This window comes from Coregonus lavaretus (genome assembly GCF_964263955.1).
Source record: "Coregonus lavaretus genome assembly, chromosome: 12".
Classification (NCBI taxonomy): Eukaryota; Metazoa; Chordata; class Actinopteri; order Salmoniformes; family Salmonidae; genus Coregonus; species Coregonus lavaretus.
Genome location: NC_139999.1, coordinates 38572699 through 38588667, shown reverse-complemented (window position 1 = coordinate 38588667; position 15969 = coordinate 38572699). Strand labels below are relative to the sequence as shown.

Here is a 15969-nt window from a genome sequence, read left to right as displayed (position 1 = left end):
ACCATGAGAAACAAGATTATCTGGTCTGATGAAACCAAGATTGAACTCTTTGGCCTGAATACCAAGCGTCACGTCTGGAGGAAGCCTGGCACCATCCCTACGGTGAAGCATGGTGGTAGCAGCATCATGCTGTGGGGATGTTTTTCAGCGGCAGGGACTGGGAGACTAGTCAGGATCGAGGGAAAGATGAATGGAGCAAAGTACAGAGCGATCCTTGATGAAAACCTGCACCAGAGCTCTCAGGACTTCAGACTAGGGCGAAGGTTCACCTTCCAACAGGACATTGACCCTAAGCACACAGCCAAGACAATGCAGGAGTGGCTTCGGGACAAGTCTCTGAATGTCCTTGAGTAGCCCAGCCAGAGCCCGATCTTGAACCCGATCGAACATCTCTGGAGACCTGAAAATAGCTGTTTAGCGACGCTCCCCATCCAACCTGACAGAGCTTGAGAGGATCTGCAGAGAAGAATGGGAGAAACTCCCCAAATACAGTTGGGCCAAGCTTGTAGCGTCAAAACAAAACTGATATTGCACTGACAGTTGGTTCTCTGGTTGTACTCAAATACTGTTAGCAGGGTCTTATTTACAACATGTTAGCTGACAATTCATTGCTTATTTGAATACAGGCACAGCACATAAATTCATACATTTATATAAAAATATCAAATTAGATTTGTTTATTACAAAGCAGGATACTGGCATATGATATGAATCCTACTAATCAATTAAATATGCAGATAATGGTTGGAAGGTTGACCTAACATTGGCTCATGATGTGGAATCTATCTAGCCTGAGCGCTAGTGTGTTTGTGCTTTCATACCAACTTCTTTTCACTCATTGTCATGCCAAAGGTTTGGCTTGACAATGACAACAATTGAGTTGGCAAGAGTACAAACGGATCTAGGACCAGGCTAGTATCTATCAGTGTAAGCTCCTGTCATGGTGGAATTACTCACACAAATGGTGTATGGATGGTGAACACTTTTTAGAATATACCCTTACTTGTTTATTGAACAATTCCAATGACACTATAAGAGGATAATGAAAACGGCATCATGTTCCTCTTCCTGAATCAGAACTCAATGGCATGCTGTCGGAGGAGAGCTCGTAGTTTATTGTTCTCTTGTTCCTAAAAGGGGGGGGGGGGATTGAAGGGTGGATTAAAACAGGGTTTGTTGACTGATGCTCTTGATAAGATGTATAATATAAATGCCTTAACTTGTCTTGGGCTGCCCAACTCACCATCTTGCCATTGTGCTCTTGTAGGTCGTTAACTTGCTGGACCAGATGATCGTTGCTCTCCTTCAGCTTGTGAACTTTTTGATCGGCCCGTGTCTTCACAGACACCAGGATTCCTGGGTGGTGGAAGAAAACATGCCATGTTGGACACAAACGCATTTTGTGACATTGGTGACCTAGCTAGCTACTGTATGTGACAAAGGTTGTGTTCATTACATTTACATTTTACATTTTAGTCATTTAGCAGACGCTCTTATCTAGAGCGACTTAGTGCATACATGTTTTTTTTTTTTTTTTTCATACTGGCCCCCCGAGGGAATCAAACCCACAACCCTGGCGTTGCAAACGCCGTGCTCTACCAACTGAGCTACACGGGACCATTAGGGCAAGCTTTAAAATGTTTCACAATGGAAAACTTAAAATCTGTGTTTGTTATTGGACATGTCCAGGGAGTGCCTAATGAACACTACCACAGTGGGGAATCTCTCACCGTTGACTATCCTGGCCACCCTCCAGAGCCTGAGGAGGATCAGGAGGCCCATGCCGTCAAAGGCATCTTCACTGGCGATATACACAATGTCCAGGATGAAGGACACAATCACCACCAGCCCGTCAAACACCTCAAACTTGTGATGGAAGAACTCCAGCCGGTAGGCAAAGAGCTTTCCAGCCAGCTCCACCATAAAGAAGGTGAGAAGAGCCAGACTCAGGTAGTGGAAGACCTGGTGAAGAGGGAAAGGACAGAGGACAGAGTTGTTGTAAGAAGGTTTGGGTCACGCATTTCTTGATCTGTGTGCCAAATGGCAACCTATTCCCTATATAGTGCACTATAGGGCTCAGTTAAAAAGTAGTGGACTAAGGAATAGGGTGCCATTTGGGACGCATATAAAGTGTGATCTCGACAGACTAGACTTGGCCATATCTCACCTGAGGGGCAATGTGCCCATGCGCCAACTTGATTATTGATAGGTCGATCAGTAGCTCGCCCAGCACAAAGATGGCATCCAGGATGACCAGGCACACCACAGCTATCTAAACCAGAGGCAAACACTCAACATCAGAGAAGACCAACACCATAGCAATCCAAACCAGAGCGAAACACCCAACATCAGTAAAGACCAACCTTCTGACAACAAAGTACAACACAAAATACAACAAGAGAATGGGAGTTAATTTACTGTCACATTTGCAGCCTAGACTGAGAAACACACATATTCCCCATCCACAGTTGACATTTGATTTGAGCAAAGGTAACACTGACTAACTGTGTTGGATAGATAGTATGAGCATTGCCTACTCCACTCATTCCATACCTGGAATCTGTCGGAGCTGTAGAGTCTCTTCAGGGAGTCTCTGAAGGTGAGTTCCCTGTGGGGCAGCTGTCCTGTGGCTGGTCCCAGCTCCTCTCTAGCCTCATGCAGCCCCTCATCGTGCCAATGGGCTGTGTGGTCATCACCCACCGTGGTGAAATGCCTCAGGTACTTGGACATGGTTCTGTAGGGGGGTGGGGTGGCCCACCACGAAGAGACTGGGGTTTTCCTGGTTAGAAATGAACTGAAATGTTAAATGCTAAAGCTATGAAATGTCACAAGTTTGTCTGAAGTACAATAACTCAATAGCCCTAGTGTTTATCTAAGGTTTTCAACTCATTTCCTAACATTGACATTGTTAGTTTAACCAATTTACTAGCATTAACGAGGTTCATATCTTCCCCAGCACATGTTGATTAGGCATTGGAATACATATTGTAACCATCATATTTTCATATCCACAAAGAATAGACAGCCTATTGCAACTGATGACACAACTGCTCAAACATTCAATCATTGTACTGTACAATACGAGTACACTTCTCCTTTTAAACATTGCAAAAGCATGCAAGATGTTAACAAACCAAACCCTTTGACTCAAGATGCAAGTGAACTGTGTGGCCAACCTATGTTGAATTTCCTAAGAAAATCTAGACCAATAGATTTTATTATTACAATAGATAATTGTTTTATTTATTTTGTAGTCAATAAGCTTGAATACATTTTGTGATAATGGTCAACAAATGGTTTTAACAATGTAACGAGTGTAAAATAGTAGGCTAGTAATAAGCATATGCCAACAATTCTATAGCCTGGTCCAAGATCTGTTTGCGTTATGTCAACTCCTTGTCATGCCAGAGCTCTATACTACGAATCAAATCAAATTGTATTTGTCACATGCGCTGAATACAACTGGTGTAGACTTTACCGTGAAATGCTTGCTTACAAGCTTTTCCCAACGATGCAGTTTACAAATAATAATAAAAAATTGTAACACAAGAGGAATAAAATAAAATACACAAGAATGGAGCTATGTACAGGGAGTACCAGTACCAGGTCAAGGTGTAGGGGTACGAGGTATTTGAGGTAGATATGTATATGAAGGCAGGGTAAAGTGACTAGGCATCATGATAGATAAGAGTCAAATAAAGAACAGAGTAGCAGCAGCAAATGTGTAAAATGTGTGTGTGTGTGTATGTTTGTGTTGTGTCGGTATGTGTGTGTGTGCGTATGTAGTGTATGTGAATGTGTGTGGGTTTTGTGTGAGAGTGTCAATGTGTGTGAGTGAGTGTGGATATAGTGTGTATACACTGAGTGTACAAAACATTAAGGACACTTGCTCTTTCCTTGACAGACTGACCAGGTGAAAGCTATGATCCCTTATTGATGTCACCTGTTAAATCCACTTCAAATCAGTGTAGATGAAGGGGAAGAGACAGGTTAAAGAAGGACTTTTAAGCCTTGAGACAATGATTGTGTGTGTGCATCATTCAGAGGATGAATGGGCAAGACAAAAGATGTAAGTGCCTTTGAATGGGGTATAGTAGTAGGTGCCATGCGCACCGGTTTGTGTCAAGAACTGCAACGCTGCTGGGTTTTTCACGCTCATCCGTTTCCCATGTGTATCAAGAATTGTCCACCAACCAAAGGACATCCAGCCAACTTGACACAACTGTGGGAATCATTGGAGTCAACATGGGCCAGCATCCCTGTGGAACGCTTTAGACACCAACTCAATTTACATTTTTGTCATTTAGCAGACGCTCTTATCCAGAGAGACTTACAGTTAGTGCATTCATCTTAAGATAGCTAGGTGGGACAACCACATATCACAGGCATAGAAAGAAAAATGTTCCTCTAATGTAGCTATCAGTAGAGTCAGAGCTATACTGAACAAAAATAAACGCAACATGCAACAATTTTACTGAGTTACAGTTCTTATAAGGACATCAGTCAATTGAAATAAATTCATTAGGCCCTAAATGACTAAAATGTAAATGTAATCTATGGATTTCACATGACTGGGCAGGGGCACAGCCATGGTTGGGCCTGGGAGGGCATAGGCCCACCCACTGGGGTGCCAGGCCTAGTCAATCAGAATGAGTTTTTCCCCACAAAAGGGCTTTATTACAGACAGAAATACTCCTCAGTTTCGTCAGCTGTCTGGGTGGCTGGTCTCAGGCGATCCCGCAGGTGAAAAAGCCGGATGTGGAGGTCTTGGGCTGGCGTGGTTACATGTGGTCTGCGGTTGTGAGGCCGGTTGGACGTACTGCCAAATTCTCTAAAACGACGTTGGAGGCAGCTTTTGGTAGAGAACTGAACATACAATTATCTAGGCAGCAGCTCTGGTAGACATTTCTGCAGTCAGCATGCCAATTGTATGCTCTCTCAAGACTTGAGACATCTGTGGCATTGTGTTGTGTGACAAAACTGCACATTTTAGAGTGGCCTTTTATTGTCCCCAGCACAAGGTGCACCTGTGTAATGATCATGCTGTTTAATCAGCATTTTGATATGCCACACCTGTCAGGTGGATGGATTATTTTGGCAAAGGAGAAATGCTCACTAACAAGGATGAAAAACCAATTTGTGCACAACATTTGAGAGAAATAAGCTTTTTGTGCGTATGGAAAATGTCTGGGATCTTTTATTTCAGCTCATGAAACATGGGACCAATACTTTACATGTTACGTTTATATTTTTGTTCAGCATAGGAAGGGGGGAGTGCAAGTGCTGGTTCAGGTTTTATGTTGTATTTTATTAGGAAGGTGTTCCTAATGTTTTGTACACTCAGTGTATCATTTAGTGAGTGTGCATAGGGTCTTACAAGAAAGGGTCAGTGCAGACCGTTAATCAATGGTTACCCGGACTATTTAGCAGTCATATGGCTTGGGGGTAGAAGCGGTCTCTGAGCCTGTTGGATCGAAAGCCGATGCTGCGGTACTGTTTTCCGGACAGTAGCACGGTGAACAGTCTATGGCTTAGGTGGCCGGAGTCTTTTTCGGGCCTTCTCTGACACTGCCTGATAAAGAGGTCCTGGGATGGCAGGGAGCTCGGCCGCAGTGATGTACCCCACCAAGGGTTTCTTCACAGCCCCCAAGTCCAGAACAGACTCCGGGAAACACACAGTACTATACAGCGCCATGACTACATTGAACGCCATTCAACATCAAGTAACTCATGCAGTTTTTTTTTTTTACAGATTAAACTACACCTTATGGAACAACGTGGACTGTTAAGAGACACATAGGCACATACTCACACACGCACTCTACACACATAAATATAAATATTGTTTTATGGTGGTATTGTACATTTTGTGCTGTGGATATGTAGTGGTGGGGTGATGTGATGTACTGCTTTATTTTGTTTTTTGTTTGTTTATTTTGTGATGTGCCTTAATGTGACTGGACCCCATGAAGAGGAGCTGCTGCCTTGGCAGCCAGCCTGGTCTTATAGACTAGACATAACATAGTAAATGTAACTCCGGGACACTCAAATCAGTATGATATGTTATGTTTGGTTACATAAGACAGATGGTTACTTAAGGCAAAAACAAAGTATGGCGGCTGGTCGGAGTGGATGGGTGGGCATATAACGTGAATGTCTAGCAAACAAAATGTTGCGAGTTCGAATCTCATCACGGACAACTTTATCATTTTTTGCTAATTAGCAACTTTTCAACTACTTACTACTTTTTAGCTACTTTGCAACTACTTAGCATGTTAGGTAACCCTTCCCCTAACCCTAACCCTTTTAGCTTCCCCTAACTCCTAAACTTAACCCTAACCCCTAGCCTAGCTAACGTTAGCCGCCTAACTAGAATTCGTATCATATCATATGCCGAGAGATGAGTTCGGATTGGTCTGCCATGTAACATGCTTCTGTCTATAATATGAGCTGCTAATTATGTGTGGATAATCCTATCTACCGCAGCTTTTTTGGAAAGATATCATGAAGAACTGAAAAAGTTTTGCTACTGCTCTCAACATTGCTGCCCTGAAGTTAATAGCGCTATCGACAAAGCTCAGTGGGAAAACGTCGTGATGGACTACTTTCTAGAGGATGATCGTGCCATGCTGACTCTCTTTGACTCTGAAAATGAATCAGACAATGAAGAAATCCCTGATTTACGTAAAAACATTTTAATTGTACCAGACATTGTAGAGTCTTCTGATGACAATGGTGGGGAAGAAACGGTGTCGTTGTCACGGAAGAAGTTGACCGAGTTTTGAAATCAGTGCAATGAGATGATTGCCAAATGCGGAGAGAGTCCAAAAAGAGAACACAGAAAGAAAGCTGTTGTATAAAACACCTGTCTCCGGATTACATCTTCAAACTAAGGGCAACCATGGCATCCATGACAGAGGGAGAAGCGTTCATCCATATGTAACCAGTGTGAAATGGCTAGCTAGTTAGCGGTGCGCGCTAGTAGCATTTCAATCGGTGACGTCACTCGCTCTGAGACCTTGAAGTAGTTGTTTCCCTTGCTCTGCAAGGGCCGTGGCTTTTGTGGAGCGACGGGTAACGGTGCTTCTGTGACAGGTTAAAGGACATATTCATAGACTGTTATACACTAAAAAAGTATTAGTAAGTTCATGGTATGTAAGGATCTTAAAATATCTAAGGTTAAAAAGATCATGCATTCAGTACTAGTTCATAGAGATTGATAAAATTCATAATTGTGTTAAAATCCATCAAGTGTACAAAGGGTAAATATTGTAAGAGGAATATGTAAACGTTATATTGACTACTTTATTTTGTGGTGCCTAATTTAAGGGTAAAAGTGTTAATCTGTGATCTACTAAATGCTCTTAATCTATGAGCCTGAGATCGATTGCTCTGGTCTCCACCCAACTTTCTGGGGAAATCATGGTCTTTTTCCTCATTATACTAAAGTTTTCATTGAGGAAACATAACTGCATTGCTCTCATGATTATTTCTCCCCTTTTTCAGGGGCGTAACACTTCGAGGGTGACTGTTGTCGATGTGTGCAGAGGGTCCCTGGTTCAAGCCCAGGTAGGGGCGAGGAGAAGGACGGAAGCAACACTGTTACACATATATACGGGTAAGAGTCTAGCTACGTTTTCATTGCAAGTTAAAGCATACTGTTAGCTAGCTAGCTAACATTAGCTGGCTGGCTCACTAGCTAACGTTACGTGTATGATCTTTGTAGGAGCTCTAGAAAGTGGCCGAGTTCCCGAGTTGGAATTCCGAGTTGGATGACTGTTCAAATAGATTTTCCCAGTCAGTTTTTCTTCTTAGAGTTCCCAGTTGTTTTGAACGCGGCATTAGAGTTGGGATTATGGTTCATTGTTTAGCTAGCTAGTTAGCTACATGTCTAAATAAAAGACACCACTATGAAAGTAACCATTTCACTTGTTCTGTATCCTGTGCATGTGACAAATAAACTTTGATTTGATTTGATAGTATGTTTTCCAGAGACGGTAATGTGAAGAACAACATGACCTGCACCAAAATCAGATTAGGATATAAGCCAAGGACTAGATAAAGTTGATTTTAACTACTACCTTTTGCTACTACTTTCACCACTTTTAGTCTTGAAATCTTTGGTTGTTTACTACACTTTGAATCCTTAAAGAGATGGGTGGGGCTAAGGCTTAAGAGGGTGTGAACGATGCTGAATGGGTGTAGACAAAGAAGAGCTCTCCAGTAGGTGTGCCAAAAACATTGAGGGGCCATTTTCTCAAAAGTGGGGTTACAGGTTTATCAACTTTCAAAGCAGAATTACTTTGTAATTGTTCCTCAACTGCAGTGTATGATATACCATTTTCTAGCTCAGCGTCTCTACTTGTATCCAATGTAAAAAAAAAATATATATATATATATATATATATATATATATATAATTTTGCTACATAGGACCGAATCCAGGTGGTGGGTCACAAATTGTTAATACCTATCACATTACACATTTAGTAATGACAGCATTTTATTTCTAAACTGTAAATTTTTCGCGAGATTGTATTGTAACGACCCTGTATTGTGTTCTGTGTTCATGGGTGTGTTATCGTTCTCATGGGTGCTAGCAGGGGTTAAATATGCCAGGACAGATGGAAAGGTTGGGGGGGTATGATGGGTAATCCCGCGGGGTTTTGGAATGCTTAAATAGGGGTTACGGTCTCATCTCTCTCTCTTCTGTTCGGGACCCTTGATTTGACATGTTATATTTGTGTATGTTCGAGGTTTAGCGGCGTGGGCTGTGGCCTGAACAATAGCCCATTCAGGAATAAACCTTTGTTCTGCCTGTACACCTGGTGCCCGTCTCTCTTTTACTTTATGACCCAGCTGGGTCATTACATTGGTGTCAGAAGTGCTTTCGAACGACGGGATAGATCGAGATTAGGCGAGTTAGCTGTTTCAGTATAGGCCGTGGTTAGCTTTAGCGTGACTCGCATCTACGGTCATGATGATCGGGGCGAGGCGGAAAGTTAAGGAAGAGTCGGACAAAGTGTCCGTTGTGGGCTCGGGTGTACCCGGTCGGGAGGGTCAGGCGATGACGGCTGTAGAAGAGCTGGAGAGCCACATGGCGGAAGTTAAATTGTCAGTCAGCAAGATGGCAGAACGGGCGGGTTTTCCTTCAAACCGCTCGACCAGAACAGACGTCACGGCGACGGAGATATCGACGTCACCGCGTGCGGAAATGGCTGGGCCTCCTTATGTAAACAGAGATGGCAGCGCCCTATTGCCATTAGCCACGGTAGCGGCTAAACTTCCAAAGTTCAATGGACAAGGTAAATGGGAAGTTTTTTTCACTCAATTCGAGTTGTTGGCTAGAGCCGGGAGGTGGTCTGACGAGACGAAAGGGTTACAGCTTGCCCTGAGCCTGGCAGAGGAGGCGTCGGAATGCCTGCTAACGCTAGCCCCGGACGAGAGGGGCGACTATGGTGCGCTAGTGGAGGCATTGGGGGGCCGTTTCGGCAGCGATGCACAGCCCAACATGCTGCGGATTGAACTGAATAACAAAAAGAGACTTCAGGGGGAATCATTAAAGGCGTTGGCAAGTGATATTCTGAGCCTGACCAGGCGGGCTTATGCAACTATGCCGATTGGGGTGCAAGACGAGCTGGCACGGGACAGTTTTATTAGAGCGCTCTCCCCCACCGAACTGGGTAAGCATGTTCAGATGTCGGACCCAGCATCTCTGCGGGCTGCAGTGGAGATAGCCAGGAAGAGGGAGCTGATCTGGGGTGAGGGAGTGAGAGTGGAGGTTGCCAGTCAACCAGAGGTGAGAGCAGCGGCGGCCGGGGTGCCGGGGGTCACCAAACCAGAGTGGGTCGACGAGTTGGGCGGGTTAGTCAAGACCGCTTCGCTTGTCATTGAGAGGGGCTCCAGACAACATTGCAATGTCAGCTCAACTTCCATTGTCTGCTGGGGTTGTGGCCAGCCTGGCCACATTCAGCGGGAGTGTGGCAGATTCTCCAGTCAACAGGGAAACGACAGCGGGTTCTCGCGCAGGGGGCAGCGCGGGCCCACCCCTCCGCCCCCGAACCCACAGTAAGCAGAAGAGGTACCCAGCAGCGCAGGCAAGAGGGTGGGGACCTGCTTCCCCAGGGTGTAGCTGCCACCGTGTTTCCTAGTCCGGTAGTTGTGGTGGGACGTACCACCATTGGGGACTTCTGCAATGTCATCGTCAAGGTAGAGGGGGTGGAATGTTTGGCCCTGGTCGACACGGGCTCTACAGTAACCCTGGTGAGACCAGACATACTACCTGTTGGGGTGCGGGTGGAGCCGACCCTTGTCCAGCTACGGACTGTCACGGGGGAGCTAGCCCCCATGTTAGGGAAGTGTCGGTTGTCTGTGACTGTGGGGGGGAGAACTGTGGGGTGTCCGGTGTGGGTAGCAGCGGTACAGGACCCCTGTATACTGGGAATGGACTTTTTGAAAAACTGTGGGGCTCAGTTGGACTTAGCTTCGGGCACTTTGAGGCTGTCGGGGGGGCCCACAGTGGGAATGTCGCCTTCGGGAGGGCCAGCAGGGGGCAGGGCTGTCCCTCAGTCTTCCTCCAAGCTTGCCGAAACTCCACTGGTCGTCCCGGCTGCTCCCTTGGTCGTTGTACCATCCCAGCAGCTGTCTCCGGCGGCAACGACCTTCACTCCCCATAATGGTGCAAGCACAGGCATCCCAGTAGCCCAAAACACACTGGCTCCTTCACCCCATCAGCCCGACGGGGGGAAGGAGGAAGTTATCGACGCCGTTGAGGCTGTGTGGCTGAAAAACTGTCAAGGTCTGGACGAGAGACAACAGAGACAGTTAAAGCAGCTGCTGTTTGACTTTAAAGATAGCTTCGCTTGGGGGGAAGATGAGGTAGGGCAAACGCACCTGGTTCAGCACGACATCGACACTGGGGAAAACCAACCCATTAAAATTTGGCCCCGTCGCATTCCCCTTGCCAAGAGGGAAGCAGCAGCCACAGCTATTGCTGACATGTTGCGGGCTGATTTCATTGAGCCATCAGATAGCCCATGGTCCGCGCCGGTCGTCATGGTGCCTAAGAAAGGGGGTAAACTTAGGTTTTGTGCGGACTACAGGGGCCTAAATTCTGTCACCACTAAAGACTCTTACCCCATACCGAGGATCGATGAGTCGCTAGACCACGTCAGAGGGTCCTCGTGGTTCTCTTCCCTTGATCTGCGCAGTGGCTACTGGCAGGTGCCCCTCTCGCCTGGGGCACGTGAAAAAACGGCCTTCTCCACGGATAGGGGCCATTGGCAGTTCAAGGTGCTGTGCTTCGGGCTTTGTAATGCTCCTGCCACCTTTGAGAGGCTCATGGACAGAGTGCTGGCGGGGGTTCCGAGAGACGAGTGTGTCGTGTACCTAGACGACATATTGGTACACGGCACGTCGTTTGAGGGGGCACTGGGGGCACTTAGGCGAGTGCTGGAGAGGATCTCGGGGGCGGGCTAAAATTACACCCGGAAAAGTGCCATTTCATGCAAAGGGAGTTGGCGTTCCTGGGTCATCAGCTGGGTGGTGAGGGTATCAGCACGATGCCAGACAAAGTGGAGGCTGTGAGGGGGTGGCCAATTCCAAGGGGAAAAAAAGAGGTTAAGAGCTTCCTGGGTCTGGCATCCTACTATCGTAGGTTTGTGAAAGGGTTTGCGGGGATAGCAGCTCCTTTGAACCACCTTCTCAAGAAGGACACTGTTTTTCAGTGGACCGAAGAGCACCAGCGGGCGTTTGAGGCCCTCAAACGTGCCCTGGTGGAGGCCCCTGTCCTGTCCTCACCAGACCCGAACCGTCCGTTTATCCTGGACACCGACGCAAGCAATGAGGGCTTGGGGGCCGTGCTGGCTCAGCGTGGTTCTGACGGGGAGCACGTAGTAGCTTATTACAGCAGAACTTTTGATAAGGCTGAAAAACGCTACTGCGTGACAAGGAGGGAGCTTTTGGCTGTCGTGGCAGCAGTACGCCATTTCAAGTACTACCTGGGGGGCCTGCCGTTTGTGGTGCGGACGGATCACTCCGCCCTGCAGTGGCTTCTCTCCTTCAAGGAGCCAGAGGGTCAGATCGCCCGCTGGTTGGAGGAGCTGCAACCCTACGACTTCCAGGTGGAGCACAGGGCCGGCCTTCGCCACAGCAATGCAGACGCCTTGTCCCGCCGCCCGTGTGCTGAGGACGGCTGTGGGTACTGCGCCAAACGGGTGGAGCGAGAGAGGGAACTGTGCATGGAGGAGGGAGTCACCGCCACGGTGAGTCAGCTGAGGGTGACAGAGTGCCGGGAGCTTGAGGCTGTGGACGTCGGGGAGTGGAGGCGTCGCCAGGAGGAGGACGCAGAGCTGCGTCCTGTGCTGGGGTGGGTGGAAGAGAGAAGACGACCGCCATGGGGGGAAGTAGCCCCTCTATCACCAGTCACCAAAGGACTCTGGGCTAAATTCTCAGTCCTTAGAGTGGCTGAGGGAGTGCTCCAGAGGGGGTGGAAAAAGCCAGCTACTGGAGAAATGACGTGGCAGGTAGTGGTTCCCAAAAGGCTGCAAGGGAGCGTGTTACAGCAGCTTCACGGGGGAGTAGGCGCAGGGCATTTTGGGGTCTCCAAAACGTTAAAGCGCGTACGTAAAGGCTTCTATTGGGCCAGGCACAGGAGGGATGTGGAGGACTTTTGCAGGCAGTGCGATGAGTGTGCTGCTAAGAAAGGACCTCCAGGTCAGTCACACGCCCTCCTACAACAATTCCCAGTAGGGGAGCCCATGGAGAGACTGGGGGTAGACATAGTTGGACCGTTTCCAACCACAGACAGCGGTAACAGGTGGATTCTAACTGCTATGGACTACTTCACCAAGTGGCCAGAGGCTTACGCTCTCCCAGACCAGGAGGCAGAAACAGTAGCTGATGCATTGGTAGGGGGAATAATCAGTCGGTTTGGGGTGCCACAGTCTATACACAGCGACCAGGGGAGAAACTTTGAGTCACGGGTGTTCTCAGAGTTGTGTAGACGGTTAGGCGCGGAGAAGACGCGCACTACTCCGCTTCACCCCAGAGTGATGGGCTGGTGGAAAGATTTAACAGAACATTAGCACAACAGCTGGCTATCGTTACCTCAAAACACCAGAGAGATTGGGACACCCACTTACCGTTTATTCTTATGGCATGTAGGTCGGCTGTTCAAGAATCGACTGCGTGCTCCCCAGCGCTACTAATGTTAGGTCGTGAGTTGCGCACCCCAGCCGAACTGACGTTTGGCCACCCTCCTGATAACGACAACGGGGTTTTGCCTGGCCCGAACTATGTTCGTCGTCTGCAGAACCGGTTAGAAGCGGCTCACACCTTCGCAAGAGAGCAACTCGAGAACGCAGGGATGCGCCAAAAGCGCCACTATGACTCACGCGCTAGGGGGAGGCACTTTGGAGCGGGAGAACGCGTGTGGCTTCACAACCCCACGCGCAAGAAGGGGCGGTGCCCAAAGCTGGACAGTGCCTGGGTGGGGCCGTGCCTGGTGATAGAGAGAGTGGGGGAGGTGACGTACCGGGTGGAGGTTCCCCCACGGAGCAGGAAGGTGGTGGTCCACCGGGACCGATTGGCACCCTACAGAGGGAGGAAAACGGTAGGGAATGGAAGTGAGGACTCTGATGTGAGCACACGGGGACAGTCTAGCGAGGAGACTCTAGTGCAAGCTGAGCCTGGGACGGGGGCTGCCTCTTCGGAGGGCGCTGGAAATGACATTGGGGCAGATGAGTGTTCTGGGGGTCCACCAGTGAGAGTCAAGGGGAGGCACAAGAGACTGATGCGACCTCCGGGTCGTTTTAAGGATTTAGTTTTGTAACCCTAGGGGCTAGGGTTTAGAAAGGGGGGGGCTATGTAACGACCCTGTATTGTGTTCTGTGTTCATGGGTGTGTTATCGTTCTCATGGGTGCTAGCAGGGGTTAAATATGCCAGGACAGATGGAAAGGTTGGGGGGGTATGATGGGTAATCCCGCAGGGTTTTGGAATGCTTAAATAGGGGTTACGGTCTCATCTCTCTCTCTTCTGTTCGGGACCCTTGATTTGACATGTTATATTTGTGTATGTTCGAGGTTTAGCGGCGTGGGCTGTGGCCTGAACAATAGCCCATTCAGGAATAAACCTGTGTTCTGCCTGTACACCTGGTGCCCGTCTCTCTTTTACTTTATGACCCAGCTGGGTCATTACAGTATTTTGAAATTTGTGAAAGCCAAACCAACCATAGACATACTGTATAATCCATAGATGGCAGTTCTCATTCAAATCAAAACTGGCAGCCATTGCTAGCACATTAGATTAAAGGTTCCAAAACCCTTCTACGGATTATATGTCTATTGCCACAATGCAACAAACTGTTCCACAGATAGAAGAAGGAGCGATAGCAGTGGGAAAAAAAGTGATTGTGCATTGATAAGCACGCCACAGGATGGCATTAACAATAAGTATTAAAATAAAAGACGGCACTTCTAAAAGCCTATTTGCTGCTGAATTTGCAATAACTTTTATTTCATTTTGATTTTGGCACAAATTAAAATGTGGCACTGACTCGTCCCATGTATTGATGTTTCAGCATTGTTGTTGCGTTTATATTTCTGTCCAGTATAGCTCCAACACTGCAGTAATACCTAGCAATACACACAATCCGAAAAGTAAAAAGGAAAGGCTGTTAATCTTTCTCTCGGTCCCAGCTTTAATGACCTGTACGGTCTCTGCCTCCCAGAAGGTAGCGGGGTGGGGTGAACAGGCCGTTGATCAGCGGAGGAGCAATATCTACTGTTGTAGTATGGATGAAGCCTTACCTGGAATGTTAAGCTAACTGAAGCTGGCTAGTATTATAAAAGCCTGAGTAGATCTAGCTTACTTCGTAGTATACCACTCCGGAGTGACAAGGCTTTGACATGATAACACAAACAGATCTGGGACCAGGCTATCAATTCGAGGCCACACGAGAAGTTACACCACTCAGGCCACCGAGGACGGGAGTTGCCACTCACTATTGTAGAACCATACAATTTGTTGGCAACAATGTTTCTGAATGCTGAGCGACACTTGCGGGGCACGTCTGATCCACAGCGCAAACCCAGGCATCTTGAAGACAACTCGTGATTTCCTGCTGGTAAAAAAAACGCCCGCTCTGCACTTTACACTATGTGCAAATGAACTGAATGAACTGCCAAAATAAATCGTTTATCATTCCTGTCATCCTTGAGAACTATTTACTTTAGAGTAGCTTCTCGTCTAAATTATTTTAATGTCCACCGAAGAAATAGCCAGTTCACTAAAATAATACCATCTGAGCAACACCAAATCCTATTGCAGTGTAAAATGACGACCACCTTCAACAAACAAAGTATTGCTTTACCTTAATGTAGCGCTAGTGCTTATTTTAATAGTTTATTGTCCCGTTGAAAAGTTGTTGATGTCCTCCGTTTTTCCCATAAAACCTTTGTCCTCAACTCCGCCTCTGTCTCAGAACCAGCCCATTCCAAGAGGAAGAAGGAGTTCGATTAAACTCCGCGCACGTATAGGCGAAAGTTGACCGCGCTGCCTTCCGGCCGTGAGCCTGGTGTTCTACATCTATGTCGGCTCAAAACAAAAGTTATGTAGCCTAATTAAGCGCGTGTAGGATTCTGTGTTTTCCATGCTAAAGTGATTGCTTTTGATAAACACTTTATCTGCCTTCCCAATGAAAATAAGTTAGAAAATTCTAACATTTATTTTATGGAAAAGAGATGTTGTATGTTTCTGGATGATGCACCATGCTGCCTTTTTGACAAAATGACCGAGCAGGTTTTGAGAAGGGCTCCGGATGACGTGATGGAACATTGTCCAGTTGCATCATTGGGCCTTGGCTTCGAATGCTTCAGCCCAGGATGTTTTCTGATCAAGGCCCGAACCTTTTGATGTTATGCAGTATTTATTAATTCTTTACTGACAAATGTTATTTAGTAGCAGGCTCT

The 15969-nt window shown here is 47.1% G+C and overlaps 1 protein-coding gene across 2 annotated transcripts; it reads right to left on the bottom strand.

Annotated features, from left to right (window-relative positions):
• Positions 1 to 662: 662 nt before the first annotated feature.
• LOC311138048 (voltage-gated hydrogen channel 1-like) lies at positions 663 to 15466 on the bottom strand. 2 transcript variants are annotated; one of them, XM_084172696.1, is made up of 6 exons: positions 15372 to 15466; positions 2554 to 2779; positions 2168 to 2272; positions 1731 to 1962; positions 1244 to 1356; positions 663 to 1130 (listed from the first exon to the last, which is right to left on the bottom strand). In XM_084172696.1, exons 2-6 carry the CDS (start codon positions 2728 to 2730, stop codon positions 1074 to 1076), a joined length of 684 nt encoding a protein of 227 aa, XP_084028822.1. In that variant the 5' UTR covers positions 2731 to 2779; positions 15372 to 15466; the 3' UTR covers positions 663 to 1073. The 2 variants fall into 2 exon arrangements, with proteins under 2 accessions (XP_084028822.1, XP_084028823.1); XM_084172697.1 differs by having other exon boundaries at positions 2554 to 2794; positions 15372 to 15460.
• Between the last annotated feature and the right edge of the window lie 503 nt (positions 15467 to 15969).

Excerpts from the sequence above, each read along its gene's own strand:
- LOC311138048 (XM_084172696.1), bottom strand. The coding sequence starts at position 2,730 with ATGTCCAAGTACCTGAGGCATTTCACCACGGTGGGTGATGACCACACA. Across the intron at positions 1,963-2,167 it reads ATGGGCACATTGCCCCTCAG|GTCTTCCACTACCTGAGTCT; the intron begins GTGAGATATGGC and ends CCTCTTCACCAG. Across the intron at positions 1,131-1,243 it reads AAGAGCACAATGGCAAGATG|GAACAAGAGAACAATAAACT; the intron begins GTGAGTTGGGCA and ends CCCCCCTTTTAG.